The sequence below is a fragment of the Dermacentor albipictus genome, chromosome 10 (genome assembly GCF_038994185.2).
Source record: "Dermacentor albipictus isolate Rhodes 1998 colony chromosome 10, USDA_Dalb.pri_finalv2, whole genome shotgun sequence".
NCBI lineage: Eukaryota > Metazoa > Arthropoda > Arachnida > Ixodida > Ixodidae > Dermacentor > Dermacentor albipictus.
Window position 1 is genome coordinate 9,647,733 of NC_091830.1, and position 16,309 is coordinate 9,664,041.

The 16,309-nt window shown below is 43.1% G+C and overlaps 1 protein-coding gene across 3 annotated transcripts in view; it reads left to right on the forward strand.

The window, feature by feature from the left end:
• The first annotated feature begins 265 nt into the window (after positions 1–265).
• LOC135917876 (kelch-like protein 12) overlaps positions 266–16,309 on the forward strand; it is an 80,278-nt gene continuing 64,234 nt past the window's right edge. For all 3 annotated transcript variants that reach the window (XM_070526788.1, XM_070526789.1, XM_070526790.1), the window contains exon 1: positions 266–493. In XM_070526788.1, the coding sequence (XP_070382889.1) occupies positions 291–493 (203 nt within the window). In that variant the 5' untranslated portion in view covers positions 266–290. The remainder of the gene's footprint in view (positions 494–16,309) is intronic.

Genomic DNA, 16,309 nt, shown 5'->3' on the forward strand with positions numbered 1-16,309 from the left:
TAATAAACAGCCCTGCCTTTTTTACTATTAACCTTTCTTTTTCTGTAAAACAATTGTTGACGTAGCCGCTTTTTATTATTAACCTTTTTGTTCAGTGAAACGTAGCAGTTGACGTAGCCGCGGTACTTTCTACCTCGTTCTCTGTCTGGCAAACAAAACCTTCGATTTTCTCGCCACTGGGCGAGAACACTGGACGATGTGGAACACTGGTCATTGCAAGAACACGGGACGATGTGGCCCAAGGGTTGTGAAGAAGAAGAAGAAGAAGAGGGAGACGCAAGCATCGGCCGATGAGCGACTTCGAGGTTCAGGTCTGCCTGAAGGACGGGGGCCCCGGCCGGGAGTTCACCATGAGCGTGGACGTGCTGCGGGCCTCCAGTTCGTATCTACGCGACCTGCTGTACGAGATGCCCGGACCCGCGAACATGCGCCTGCAGATCGACGGCATCACGGCGGAGGCGTTCGATGGCCTCAAGGCGTACCTGCGCAACAGGTTCGTTGCTGGTCACAAACGCGTCAAGTTAACGCTGAACTGAACTGAAAAACGGGGCAAGTTGGTTCATTGCTAATAATAACAGCGCGGCAATGACGAAGGTGAGTGACGTATATCAATAGGTCGGCATTATAAGCAGTCGCTCGCCATTATTTTTTTTCAGACTTCGCGTTCGCGTACATACGTCTGCTCATACCAACGCGTACTCATTCACTCCCGCACTCACCTGTACACATACTTGTGGATATACTCATATCCATACGTCCACTCACACTCCCCGGTACTTACGTGCATAAATATTCACTCACGTTCATATATAGTCAGGTGTACTCGCACTTACTAATGTTCATACTCGCCAGGGGCAACTCCAAAAGGCAACTGACCCCCACAATATTTCCTCCTTACCCCACCATCGCTGCCCTCTCCTCCTAACAATATGGAGTGCCGAGGAAAGAATTCAGGGCCCGCCTGCACCCAAAAACGAATCGTGCTCTGCAATTTCATACGAAAAGAATCCTGGTCCCGCCCCCTGATAACCACGTCTACTATATACTCTGCTCGCACTCATATGTATACGTATATAGGGCATCCCAGCTAACGTTACCCAGCTGCTAAATATATATGTATATATACCAGAAGAAAGCAGTTCTGGGTAAGTAGACGCGCGTATGAAGCGGTTTATTGACGTTTCGGCCGGGGTCCGGCCTTCGGGATGAAGGCCGGACCCCGGCCTTCATATATATATATATATATATATATATATATATATATATATATATATATATATATATATATATATATACGGTGCGAGATACAAAACCTACGGTGTAGAGGTCTGACGTCCAAACCCCATAGATATTGGTATACAGTCTTGGAAAGAATACAAGTTCTATACTTGTATTCAGTATAGGACACGTAATATAGGTACTCACTCACGTGCAAGTGCACGCGCACTCGCCGCCCCTCACTCACGTTCGCACTTTCGATCGTCTATATATTGATGTGACCATATTCCTCGATCTGCGTAGGGGCAATGGGGGGAGAAGAGGTCGCAGATAGGAAAAGATAATTCAACATTTCTTTCAAGCTTTGTCTACATGAAGGGAAACTGTTTTCGAAGCTATTCAGTAAAGTTCCGCTTTTGTTTCAGCGTTATTCCACGCGCTTACAACACCACGCGCCGGTCTGGTGGCGAGCGAATTGTGGCATGTGATGTACGGTGTCGAATACGGCGCGAATTCACACTGTATTAGATAAATTGCAACATCAAACTTCTAGTCTTCTAGTAAACTTCTAGTAACGCGTACAATTGCTATTAATTGCAACAATAGAGCTTGTCCAGGTGGCCAAATCGAAACGCGCCAAGCGTCTCAAGGCTAAGGGCCCTCTCAAGGCACTGGCATGCCCGCGATAAATTCATAAGGGCGTTTCATTCGCTGGTCGATACATGCGTTCGTGGCTTAATGGTTTCAATATCAGGCTTCTGTGCTAGAGTCCCTGTGTTCGAATTCTACGGCCGGGCAATTTTTACGATGTTTGTTTAATTAATTATTACGCAATACACTGTTGAAAATGACGAGTTTACAAAGTCACAAAGCCGTTTGAAGCCAAAAGGACGAAGTTTAGGCAAATCCATGTACTTCTCATGATGGTACAACCGCTCCCACTGCAGCTCCCGTAGACACCAGCGCCAGAGTTCCCTCTAGTAATTTTTGTAGGAAACTCTATGCCTGTGCCTACGTACTCGAGTCCGCAGTGTGACGTCGCTCGTGGTGACACGTGACTTAGAGAATTATTCAAGACAACATCTGTTATCTGTGCGATCTATTGCTTGAATTGACGAATTGGAGCCTAGAGAAATCATAAAACACACAAACGGAACGTCTGCGTGTTTTTTGCTTTACTTCGCACCGAAAAAGAGATGTACTTCCGCTTCGTCTGATTGTTCCCATGGTCGTGCGGTCACGTGCCTAGGTACCGAAACTACGCCATCTTCTATCGCGCTACAGCGCCCGTGATCATGCTCTGCGATCCACTTGCTCTGCCTCAGTATTCGTGTTGCACTTAAACCGCTAATCATGATTCCTTGGTCTATAGGCTTATACTGTTTTTTCCATTTTGGGGGGAAAATTATTCTTTGCCTGATCGTTTATTTATCGCGTTAAAGGCGTCTACGCATGCCCGGGGACTGATATATGCGGAGTACAAGCGCTTTCGAGGCACTTTATTTTTCGTCGAAAAAATGATATTTTCATGGGCTTATATAAGGCTTAGTGTTTTTTCCATTTTGGGGGGAAAATTGTTCTTTGCCGGATCGTTTATTTATCGCGTTAAACGGCGTCTACGCATGCCCGGGGACTGATATATGCGGAGTACAGGCGCTTTCGAGGCACTTTATTTTTCGTCGGAAAAATGATATTTTCATGGGCAATAGGCTTATTGTTTTTTCCTATTTGGGGGGAAAATTATTCATTGCCGGATCGTTTATTTATCGCGTTAAACGGCTTCTACGCACGCCCGGGGACTGATATACGCGGAGTACAGGCGCTTTCGAGGCACTTTATTTTTCGTCGAAAAAATGATATTTTCATGGCTATAGGCTTAGTGTTTTTTCCTATTTGGGGGAAAAATTATTTATTGCCAGATCGTTTATTTATCGCGTTAAACGGCGTCTACGCATGCCCGGGGACTGATATATGCGGAGTACAGGCGCTTTCGAGGCACTTTATTTTTCGTCGAAAAAATGATATTTTCATGGGCTATAGGCTTAGTGTTTTTTCCTATTTGGGGGGAAAATTATTTATTGCCAGATCGTTTATTTATCGCGTTAAACGGCGTCTACGCATGCCCGGGCACTGATATATGCGGAGTACAGGCGCTTTCGAGGCACTTTATTTTTCGTCGAAAAAATGATATTTTCATGGGCTATAGGCTTAGTGTTTTTTCCTATTTGGGGTGAAAATTATTTATTGCCAGATCGTTTATTTATCGCGTTAAACGGCGTCTACGCATGCCCGGGGACTGATATATGCGGAGTACAGGCGCTTTCAAGGCACTTTATTTTTCGTTGGAAAAAGGATATTTTGGGGGGAAAATTATTCATTGCCGGATCGTTTATTTATCGCGTTAAACGGCGTCTACGCATGCCCGGGGACTGATATATGCGGAGTACAGGCGCTTTCAAGGCACTTTATTTTTCGTTGGAAAAGTGATATTTTCATGGGCTATAGGCTTAGTGTTTTTTCCATTTTGGGGGGAAAATTATTCTTTGCCGGATCATTGATTTATCGCGTTAAACGGCGTCTACGCATGCCCGGGGACTGATATATGCGGAGTACAGGCGCTTTCAAGGCACTTTATTTTTCGTCGGAAAAGTGATATTTTCATGGGCTATAGGCTTAGTGTTTTTTCCATTTTGGGGGGAAAATTGTTCTTTGCCGGATCGTTTATTTATCGCGTTAAACGGCGTCTACGCATGCCCGGGGACTGATATATGCGGAGTACAGGCGCTTTCGAGGCACTTTATTTTTCGTCGGAAAAATGATATTTTCATGGGCTATAGGCTTATTGTTTTTTCCTATTTGGGGGGAAAATTATTCATTGCCGGATCGTTTATTTATCGCGTTAAACGGCTTCTACGCACGCCCGGGGACTGATATACGCGGAGTACAGGCGCTTTCGAGGCACTTTATTTTTCGTCGAAAAAATGATATTTTCATGGCTATAGGCTTAGTGTTTTTTCCTATTTGGGGGAAAAATTATTTATTGCCAGATCGTTTATTTATCGCGTTAAACGGCGTCTACGCATGCCCGGGGACTGATATATGCGGAGTACAGGCGCTTTCGAGGCACTTTATTTTTCGTCGAAAAAATGATATTTTCATGGGCTATAGGCTTAGTGTTTTTTCCTATTTGGGGGGAAAATTATTTATTGCCAGATCGTTTATTTATCGCGTAAAACGGCGTCTACGCATGCCCGGGCACTGATATATGCGGAGTACAGGCGCTTTCGAGGCACTTTATTTTTCGTCGAAAAAATGATATTTTCATGGGCTATAGGCTTAGTGTTTTTTCCTATTTGGGGTGAAAATTATTTATTGCCAGATCGTTTATTTATCGCGTTAAACGGCGTCTACGCATGCCCGGGGACTGATATATGCGGAGTACAGGCGCTTTCAAGGCACTTTATTTTTCGTTGGAAAAAGGATATTTTGGGGGGAAAATTATTCATTGCCGGATCGTTTATTTATCGCGTTAAACGGCGTCTACGCATGCCCGGGGACTGATATATGCGGAGTACAGGCGCTTTCAAGGCACTTTATTTTTCGTTGGAAAAGTGATATTTTCATGGGCTATAGGCTTAGTGTTTTTTCCATTTTGGGGGGAAAATTATTCTTTGCCGGATCATTGATTTATCGCGTTAAACGGCGTCTACGCATGCCCGGGGACTGATATATGCGGAGTACAGGCGCTTTCAAGGCACTTTATTTTTCGTCGGAAAAGTGATATTTTCATGGGCTATAGGCTTAGTGTTTTTTCCATTTTGGGGGGAAAATTGTTCTTTGCCGGATCGTTTATTTATCGCGTTAAACGGCGTCTACGCATGCCCGGGGACTGGTATATGCGGAGTACAGGCGCTTTCGAGGCACTTTATTTTTCGTCGGAAAAATGATATTTTCATGGGCTATAGGCTTATTGTTTTTTCCTATTTGGGGGGAAAATTATTCATTGCCGGATCGTTTATTTATCGCGTTAAACGGCTTCTACGCACGCCCGGGGACTGATATACGCGGAGTACAGGCGCTTTCGAGGCACTTTATTTTTCGTCGAAAAAATGATGTTTTCATGGCTATACGCTTAGTGTTTTTTCCTATTTGGGGGAAAAATTATTTATTGCCAGATCGTTTATTTATCGCGTTAAACGGCGTCTACGCATGCCCGGGGACTGATATATGCGGAGTACAGGCGCTTTCGAGGCACTTTATTTTTCGTCGAAAAAATGATATTTTCATGGGCTATAGGCTTAGTGTTTTTTCCTATTTGGGGGGAAAATTATTTATTGCCAGATCGTTTATTTATCGCGTTAAACGGCGTCTACGCATGCCCGGGCACTGATATATGCGGAGTACAGGCGCTTTCGAGGCACTTTATTTTTCGTCGAAAAAATGATATTTTCATGGGCTATAGGCTTAGTGTTTTTTCCTATTTGGGGTGAAAATTATTTATTGCCAGATCGTTTATTTATCGCGTTAAACGGCGTCTACGCATGCCCGGGGACTGATATATGCGGAGTACAGGCGCTTTCAAGGCACTTTATTTTTCGTTGGAAAAAGGATATTTTGGGGGGAAAATTATTCATTGCCGGATCGTTTATTTATCGCGTTAAACGGCGTCTACGCATGCCCGGGGACTGATATATGCGGAGTACAGGCGCTTTCAAGGCACTTTATTTTTCGTTGGAAAAGTGATATTTTCATGGGCTATAGGCTTAGTGTTTTTTCCATTTTGGGGGGAAAATTATTCTTTGCCGGATCATTGATTTATCGCGTTAAACGGCGTCTACGCATGCCCGGGGACTGATATATGCGGAGTACAGGCGCTTTCAAGGCACTTTATTTTTCGTCGGAAAAGTGATATTTTCATGGGCTTATAGGCTTAGTGTTTTTTCCATTTTGGGGGGAAAATTATTCTTTGCCGGATCGTTTATTTATCGCGTTAAACGGCGTCTACGCATGCCCGGGGACTGATATATGCGGAGTACAGGCGCTTTCGAGGCACTTTATTTTTCGTCGAAAAAATGATATTTTCATGGGCTTAGTGTTTTTTCCTATTTGGGGGAAAATTATTTATTGCCAGATCGTTTATTTATCGCGTTAAACGGCGTCTACGCACGCCCGGGGACTGATATATGCGGAGTACAGGCGCTTTCGAGGCACTTTATTTTTCGTCGAAAAAATGATATTTTCATGGGCTATAGGCTTAGAGTTTTTTCCTATTTGGGGGGAAAATTATTCTTTGCCGGATCGTTTATTTATCGCGTTAAACGGCGTCTACGCATGCCCGGGGACTGATATATGCGGAGTACAGGCGCTTTCGAGGCACTTTATTTTTCGTCGGAAAAGTGATATTTTCATGGGCTTAGTGTTTTTTCCATTCTGGGGGGAAAATTATTCTTTGCCTGATCGTTTATTTATCGCGTTAAACGGCGTCTACGCATGCCCGGGGACTGATATATGCGGAGTACAGGCGCTTTCAAGGCACTTTATTTTTCGTCGGAAAAAGGATATTTTCATGGGCTATAGGCTTAGTGTTTTTTCCTATTTGGGGGGAAAATTATTTATTGCCTGATCGTTTATTTATCGCGTTAAACGGCGTCTACGCACGCCCGGGGACTGATATATGCGGAGTACAGGCGCTTTCAAGGCACTTTATTTTTCGTCGGAAAAAGGATATTTTCATGGGCTATAGGCTTAGTGTTTTTTCCATTTTGGGGGGAAAATTATTCTTTGCCGGATCGTTTATTTATCGCGTTAAACGGCTTCTACTCATGCCCGGGGACTGATATATGCGGAGTACAGGCGCTTTCGAGGCACTTTATTTTTCGTCGAAAAAATGATATTTTCATGGGCTATAGGCTTAGTGTTTTTTCCTATTTGGGGGGAAAATTATTCTTTGCCAGATCGTTTATTTATCGCGTTAAACGGCGTCTACGCATGCCCGGGGACTGATATATGCGGAGTACAGGCGCTTTCAAGGCACTTTATTTTTCGTCGGAAAAAGGATATTTTCATGGGCTATAGGCTAAGTGTTTTTTCCTATTTGGGGGGAAAATTATTTATTGCCTGATCGTTTATTTATCGCGTTAAACGGCGTCTACGCACGCCCGGGGACTGATATATGCGGAGTACAGGCGCTTTCAAGGCACTTTATTTTTCGTCGGAAAAAGGATATTTTCATGGGCTATAGGCTTAGTGTGTTTTCCATTTTGGGGGGAAAATTATTCTTTGCCGGATCGTTTATTTATCGCGTTAAACGGCTTCTACTCATGCCCGGGGACTGATATATGCGGAGTACAGGCGCTTTCGAGGCACTTTATTTTTCGTCGAAAAAATGATATTTTCATGGGCTATAGGCTTAGTGTTTTTTCCTATTTGGGGGGAAAATTATTTATTGCCAGATCGTTTATTTATCGCGTTAAACGGCGTCTACGCATGCCCGGGGACTGATATATGCGGAGTACAGGCGCTTTCGAGGCACTTTATTTTTCGTCGAAAAAATGATATTTTCATGGGCTATAGGCTTAGTGTTTTTTCCTATTTGGGGGGAAAATTATTCTTTGCCAGATCGTTTATTTATCGCGTTAAACGGCGTCTACGCATGCCCGGGGACTGATATATGCGGAGTACAGGCGCTTTCGAGGCACTTTATTTTTCGTCGAAAAAATGATATTTTCATGGGCTTAGTGTTTTTTCCTATTTGGGGGAAAATTATTTATTGCCAGATCGTTTATTTATCGCGTTAAACGGCGTCTACGCATGCCCGGGGACTGATATATGCGGAGTACAGGCGCTTTCGAGGCACTTTATTTTTCGTCGAAAAAATGATATTTTCATGGGCTATAGGCTTAGTGTTTTTTCCTATTTGGGGGGAAAATTATTTATTGCCAGATCGTTTATTTATCGCGTTAAACGGCGTCTACGCACGCCCGGGGACTGATATATGCGGAGTACAGGCGCTTTCGAGGCACTTTATTTTTCGTCGAAAAAATGATATTTTCATGGGCTTATATAAGGCTTAGTGTTTTTTCCATTTTGGGGGGAAAATTGTTCTTTGCCGGATCGTTTATTTATCGCGTTAAACGGCGTCTACGCATGCCCGGGGACTGATATATGCGGAGTACAGGCGCTTTCGAGGCACTTTATTTTTCGTCGGAAAAATGATATTTTCATGGGCTATAGGCTTATTGTTTTTTCCTATTTGGGGGGAAAATTATTCATTGCCGGATCGTTTATTTATCGCGTTAAACGGCTTCTACGCACGCCCGGGGACTGATATACGCGGAGTACAGGCGCTTTCGAGGCACTTTATTTTTCGTCGAAAAAATGATATTTTCATGGCTATAGGCTTAGTGTTTTTTCCTATTTGGGGGAAAAATTATTTATTGCCAGATCGTTTATTTATCGCGTTAAACGGCGTCTACGCATGCCCGGGGACTGATATATGCGGAGTACAGGCGCTTTCGAGGCACTTTATTTTTCGTCGAAAAAATGATATTTTCATGGGCTATAGGCTTAGTGTTTTTTCCTATTTGGGGTGAAAATTATTTATTGCCAGATCGTTTATTTATCGCGTTAAACGGCGTCTACGCATGCCCGTGGACTGATATATGCGGCGTACAGGCGCTTTCAAGGCACTTTATTTTTCGTTGGAAAAAGGATATTTTGGGGGGAAAATTATTCATTGCCGGATCGTTTATTTATCGCGTTAAACGGCGTCTACGCATGCCCGGGGACTGATATATGCGGAGTACAGGCGCTTTCAAGGCACTTTATTTTTCGTTGGAAAAGTGATATTTTCATGGGCTATAGGCTTAGTGTTTTTTCCATTTTGGGGGGAAAATTATTCTTTGCCGGATCATTGATTTATCGCGTTAAACGGCGTCTACGCATGCCCGGGGACTGATATATGCGGAGTACAGGCGCTTTCAAGGCACTTTATTTTTCGTCGGAAAAGTGATATTTTCATGGGCTTAGTGTTTTTTCCATTCTGGGGGGAAAATTATTCTTTGCCTGATCGTTTATTTATCGCGTTAAACGGCGTCTACGCATGCCCGGGGACTGATATATGCGGAGTACAGGCGCTTTCAAGGCACTTTATTTTTCGTCGGAAAAAGGATATTTTCATGGGCTATAGGCTTAGTGTTTTTTCCTATTTGGGGGGAAAATTATTTATTGCCTGATCGTTTATTTATCGCGTTAAACGGCGTCTACGCACGCCCGGGGACTGATATATGCGGAGTACAGGCGCTTTCAAGGCACTTTATTTTTCGTCGGAAAAAGGATATTTTCATGGGCTATAGGCTTAGTGTTTTTTCCATTTTGGGGGGAAAATTATTCTTTGCCGGATCGTTTATTTATCGCGTTAAACGGCGTCTACTCATGCCCGGGGACTGATATATGTGGAGTACAGGCGCTTTCGAGGCACTTTATTTTTCGTCGAAAAAATGATATTTTCATGGGCTATAGGCTTAGTGTTTTTTCCTATTTGGGGGGAAAATTATTTATTGCCAGATCGTTTATTTATCGCGTTAAACGGCGTCTACGCATGTCCGGGGACTGATATATGCGGAGTACAGGCGCTTTCGAGGCACTTTATTTTTCGTCGAAAAAATGATATTTTCATGGGCTATAGGCTTAGTGTTTTTTCCTATTTGGGGGGAAAATTATTCTTTGCCAGATCGTTTATTTATCGCGTTAAACGGCGTCTACGCATGCCCGGGGACTGATATATGCGGAGTACAGGCGCTTTCGAGGCACTTTATTTTTCGTCGAAAAAATGATATTTTCATGGGCTATAGGCTTAGTGTTTTTTCCTATTTGGGGGGAAAATTATTTATTGCCAGATCGTTTATTTATCGCGTTAAACGGCGTCTACGCATGCCCGGGGACTGATATATGCGGAGTACAGGCGCTTTCGAGGCACTTTATTTTTCGTCGAAAAAATGATATTTTCATGGGCTATAGGCTTAGTGTTTTTTCCTATTTGGGGGGAAAATTATTTATTGCCAGATCGTTTATTTATCGCGTTAAACGGCGTCTACGCATGCCCGGGGACTGATATATGCGGAGTACAGGCGCTTTCAAGGCACTTTATTTTTCGTTGGAAAAAGGATATTTTGGGGGGAAAATTATTCTTTGCCGGATAGTTTATTTATCGCGTTAAACGGCGTCTACGCATGCCCGGGGACTGATATATGCGGAGTACAGGCGCTTTCAAGGCACTTTATTTTTCGTTGGAAAAGTGATATTTTCATGGGCTATAGGCTTAGTGTTTTTTCCATTTTGGGGGGAAAATTATTCTTTGCCGGATCGTTGATTTATCGCGTTAAACGGCGTCTACGCATGCCCGGGGACTGATATATGCGGAGTACAGGCGCTTTCAAGGCACTTTAGTTTTTCGTCGGAAAAGTGATATTTTCATGGGCTATAGGCTTAGTGTTTTTTCCATTTTGGGGGGAAAATTATTCTTTGCCGGATCGTTTATTTATCGCGTTAAACGGCGTCTACGCATGCCCGGGGACTGATATATGCGGAGTACAGGCGCTTTCGAGGCACTTTATTTTTCGTCGAAAAAATGATATTTTCATGGGCTATAGGCTTAGTGTTTTTTCCTATTTGGGGGGAAAATTATTCTTTGCCAGATCGTTTATTTATCGCGTTAAACGGCGTCTACGCATGCCCGGGGACTGATATATGCGGAGTACAGGCGCTTTCAAGGCACTTTATTTTTCGTCGGAAAAAGGATATTTTCATGGGCTATAGGCTTAGTGTTTTTTCCTATTTGGGGGGAAAATTATTTATTGCCTGATCGTTTATTTATCGCGTTAAACGGCGTCTACGCACGCCCGGGGACTGATATATGCGGAGTACAGGCGCTTTCAAGGCACTTTATTTTTCGTCGGAAAAAGGATATTTTCATGGGCTATAGGCTTAGTGTTTTTTCCATTTTGGGGGGAAAATTATTCTTTGCCGGATCGTTTATTTATCGCGTTAAACGGCTTCTACTCATGCCCGGGGACTGATATATGCGGAGTACAGGCGCTTTCGAGGCACTTTATTTTTCGTCGAAAAAATGATATTTTCATGGGCTATAGGCTTAGTGTTTTTTCCTATTTGGGGGGAAAATTGTTCTTTGCCAGATCGTTTATTTATCGCGTTAAACGGCGTCTACGCATGCCCGGGGACTGATATATGCGGAGTACAGGCGCTTTCGAGGCACTTTATTTTTCGTCGAAAAAATGATATTTTCATGGGCTTAGTGTTTTTTCCTATTTGGGGGAAAATTATTTATTGCCAGATCGTTTATTTATCGCGTTAAACGGCGTCTACGCATGCCCGGGGACTGATATATGCGGAGTACAGGCGCTTTCGAGGCACTTTATTTTTCGTCGAAAAAATGATATTTTCATGGGCTATAGGCTTAGTGTTTTTTCCTATTTGGGGGGAAAATTATTTATTGCCAGATCGTTTATTTATCGCGTTAAACGGCGTCTACGCACGCCCGGGGACTGATATATGCGGAGTACAGGCGCTTTCGAGGCACTTTATTTTTCGTCGAAAAAATGATATTTTCATGGGCTTATATAAGGCTTAGTGTTTTTTCCATTTTGGGGGGAAAATTGTTCTTTGCCGGATCGTTTATTTATCGCGTTAAACGGCGTCTACGCATGCCCGGGGACTGATATATGCGGAGTACAGGCGCTTTCGAGGCACTTTATTTTTCGTCGGAAAAATGATATTTTCATGGGCTATAGGCTTATTGTTTTTTCCTATTTGGGGGGAAAATTATTCATTGCCGGATCGTTTATTTATCGCGTTAAACGGCTTCTACGCACGCCCGGGGACTGATATACGCGGAGTACAGGCGCTTTCGAGGCACTTTATTTTTCGTCGAAAAAATGATATTTTCATGGCTATAGGCTTAGTGTTTTTTCCTATTTGGGGGAAAAATTATTTATTGCCAGATCGTTTATTTATCGCGTTAAACGGCGTCTACGCATGCCCGGGGACTGATATATGCGGAGTACAGGCGCTTTCGAGGCACTTTATTTTTCGTCGAAAAAATGATATTTTCATGGGCTATAGGCTTAGTGTTTTTTCCTATTTGGGGTGAAAATTATTTATTGCCAGATCGTTTATTTATCGCGTTAAACGGCGTCTACGCATGCCCGTGGACTGATATATGCGGCGTACAGGCGCTTTCAAGGCACTTTATTTTTCGTTGGAAAAAGGATATTTTGGGGGGAAAATTATTCATTGCCGGATCGTTTATTTATCGCGTTAAACGGCGTCTACGCATGCCCGGGGACTGATATATGCGGAGTACAGGCGCTTTCAAGGCACTTTATTTTTCGTTGGAAAAGTGATATTTTCATGGGCTATAGGCTTAGTGTTTTTTCCATTTTGGGGGGAAAATTATTCTTTGCCGGATCATTGATTTATCGCGTTAAACGGCGTCTACGCATGCCCGGGGACTGATATATGCGGAGTACAGGCGCTTTCAAGGCACTTTATTTTTCGTCGGAAAAGTGATATTTTCATGGGCTTAGTGTTTTTTCCATTCTGGGGGGAAAATTATTCTTTGCCTGATCGTTTATTTATCGCGTTAAACGGCGTCTACGCATGCCCGGGGACTGATATATGCGGAGTACAGGCGCTTTCAAGGCACTTTATTTTTCGTCGGAAAAAGGATATTTTCATGGGCTATAGGCTTAGTGTTTTTTCCTATTTGGGGGGAAAATTATTTATTGCCTGATCGTTTATTTATCGCGTTAAACGGCGTCTACGCACGCCCGGGGACTGATATATGCGGAGTACAGGCGCTTTCAAGGCACTTTATTTTTCGTCGGAAAAAGGATATTTTCATGGGCTATAGGCTTAGTGTTTTTTCCATTTTGGGGGGAAAATTATTCTTTGCCGGATCGTTTATTTATCGCGTTAAACGGCGTCTACTCATGCCCGGGGACTGATATATGTGGAGTACAGGCGCTTTCGAGGCACTTTATTTTTCGTCGAAAAAATGATATTTTCATGGGCTATAGGCTTAGTGTTTTTTCCTATTTGGGGGGAAAATTATTTATTGCCAGATCGTTTATTTATCGCGTTAAACGGCGTCTACGCATGTCCGGGGACTGATATATGCGGAGTACAGGCGCTTTCGAGGCACTTTATTTTTCGTCGAAAAAATGATATTTTCATGGGCTATAGGCTTAGTGTTTTTTCCTATTTGGGGGGAAAATTATTCTTTGCCAGATCGTTTATTTATCGCGTTAAACGGCGTCTACGCATGCCCGGGGACTGATATATGCGGAGTACAGGCGCTTTCGAGGCACTTTATTTTTCGTCGAAAAAATGATATTTTCATGGGCTATAGGCTTAGTGTTTTTTCTTATTTGGGGGGAAAATTATTTATTGCCAGATCGTTTATTTATCGCGTTAAACGGCGTCTACGCATGCCCGGGGACTGATATATGCGGAGTACAGGCGCTTTCGAGGCACTTTATTTTTCGTCGAAAAAATGATATTTTCATGGGCTATAGGCTTAGTGTTTTTTCCTATTTGGGGGGAAAATTATTTATTGCCAGATCGTTTATTTATCGCGTTAAACGGCGTCTACGCACGCCCGGGGACTGATATATGCGGAGTACAGGCGCTTTCGAGGCACTTTATTTTTCGTCGAAAAAATGATATTTTCATGGGCTATAAGCTTAGTGTTTTTTCCTATTTGGCGGAAAATTATTTATTGCCAGATCGTTTATTTATCGCGTTAAACGGCGTCTACGCATGCCCGGGCACTGATATATGCGGAGTACAGGCGCTTTCGAGGCACTTTATTTTTCGTCGAAAAAATGATATTTTCATGGGCTATAGGCTTAGTGTTTTTTCCTATTTGGGGGGAAAATTATTTATTGCCAGATCGTTTATTTATCGCGTTAAACGGCGTCTACGCATGCCCGGGGACTGATATATGCGGAGTACAGGCGCTTTCAAGGCACTTTATTTTTCGTTGGAAAAAGGATATTTTGGGGGGAAAATTATTCTTTGCCGGATAGTTTATTTATCGCGTTAAACGGCGTCTACGCATGCCCGGGGACTGATATATGCGGAGTACAGGCGCTTTCAAGGCACTTTATTTTTCGTTGGAAAAGTGATATTTTCATGGGCTATAGGCTTAGTGTTTTTTCCATTTTGGGGGGAAAATTATTCTTTGCCGGATCGTTGATTTATCGCGTTAAACGGCGTCTACGCATGCCCGGGGACTGATATATGCGGAGTACAGGCGCTTTCAAGGCACTTTAGTTTTTCGTCGGAAAAGTGATATTTTCATGGGCTATAGGCTTAGTGTTTTTTCCATTTTGGGGGGAAAATTATTCTTTGCCGGATCGTTTATTTATCGCGTTAAACGGCGTCTACGCATGCCCGGGGACTGATATATGCGGAGTACAGGCGCTTTCGAGGCACTTTATTTTTCGTCGGAAAAGTGATATTTTCATGGGCTTAGTGTTTTTTCCATTTTGGGGGGAAAATTATTCTTTGCCTGATCGTTTATTTATCGCGTTAAACGGCGTCTACGCATGCCCGGGGACTGATATATGCGGAGTACAGGCGCTTTCAAGGCACTTTATTTTTCGTCGGAAAAAGGATATTTTCATGGGCTATAGGCTTAGTGTTTTTTCCATTTTGGGGGGAAAATTATTTATTGCCAGATCGTTTATTTATCGCGTTAAACGGCGTCTACGCATGCCCGGGGACTGATATATGCGGAGTACAGGCGCTTTCGAGGCACTTTATTTTTCGTCGAAAAAATGATATTTTCATGGGCTATAGGCTTAGTGTTTTTTCCTATTTGGGGGGAAAATTATTTATTGCCAGATCGTTTATTTATCGCGTTAAACGGCGTCTACGCATGCCCGGGGACTGATATATGCGGAGTACAGGCGCTTTCGAGGCACTTTATTTTTCGTCGAAAAAATGATATTTTCATGGGCTATAGGCTCAGTGTTTTTTCCTATTTGGGGGGAAAATTATTCTTTGCAGATCGTTTATTTATCGCGTTAAACGGCGTCTACGCATGCCCGGGGACTGATATATGCGGAGTACAGGCGCTTTCGAGGCACTTTATTTTTCGTCGAAAAAATGATATTTTCATGGGCTATAGGCTTAGTGTTTTTTCCTATTTGGGGGGAAAATTATTCTTTGCAGATCGTTTATTTATCGCGTTAAACGGCGTCTACGCATGCCCGGGGACTGATATATGCGGAGTACAGGCGCTTTCGAGGCACTTTATTTTTCGTCGAAAAAATGATATTTTCATGGGCTATAGGCTTAATGTTTTTTCCTATTTGGGGGGAAAATTATTTATTGCCAGATCGTTTATTTATCGCGTTAAACGGCGTCTACGCATGCCCGGGGACTGATATATGCGGAGTACAGGCGCTTTCGAGGCACTTTATTTTTCGTCGAAAAAAGGATATTTTGGGGGGAAAATTATTCTTTGCCGGATAGTTTATTTATCGCGTTAAACGGCGTCTACGCATGCCCGGGGACTGATATATGCGGAGTACAGGCGCTTTCAAGGCACTTTATTTTTCGTTGGAAAAGTGATATTTTCATGGGCTATAGGCTTAGTGTTTTTTCCATTTTGGGGGGAAAATTATTCTTTGCCGGATCGTTGATTTATCGCGTTAAACGGCGTCTACGCACGCCCGGGGACTGATATATGCGGAGTACAGGCGCTTTCAAGGCACTTTAGTTTTTCGTCGGAAAAGTGATATTTTCATGGGCTATAGGCTTAGTGTTTTTTCCATTTTGGGGGGAAAATTATTCTTTGCCGGATCGTTTATTTATCGCGTTAAACGGCGTCTACGCATGCCCGGGGACTGATATATGCGGAGTACAGGCGCTTTCGAGGCACTTTATTTTTCGTCGGAAAAGTGATATTTTCATGGGCTTAGTGTTTTTTCCATTTTGGGGGGAAAATTATTCTTTGCCTGATCGTTTATTTATCGCGTTAAACGGCGTCTACGCATGCCCGGGG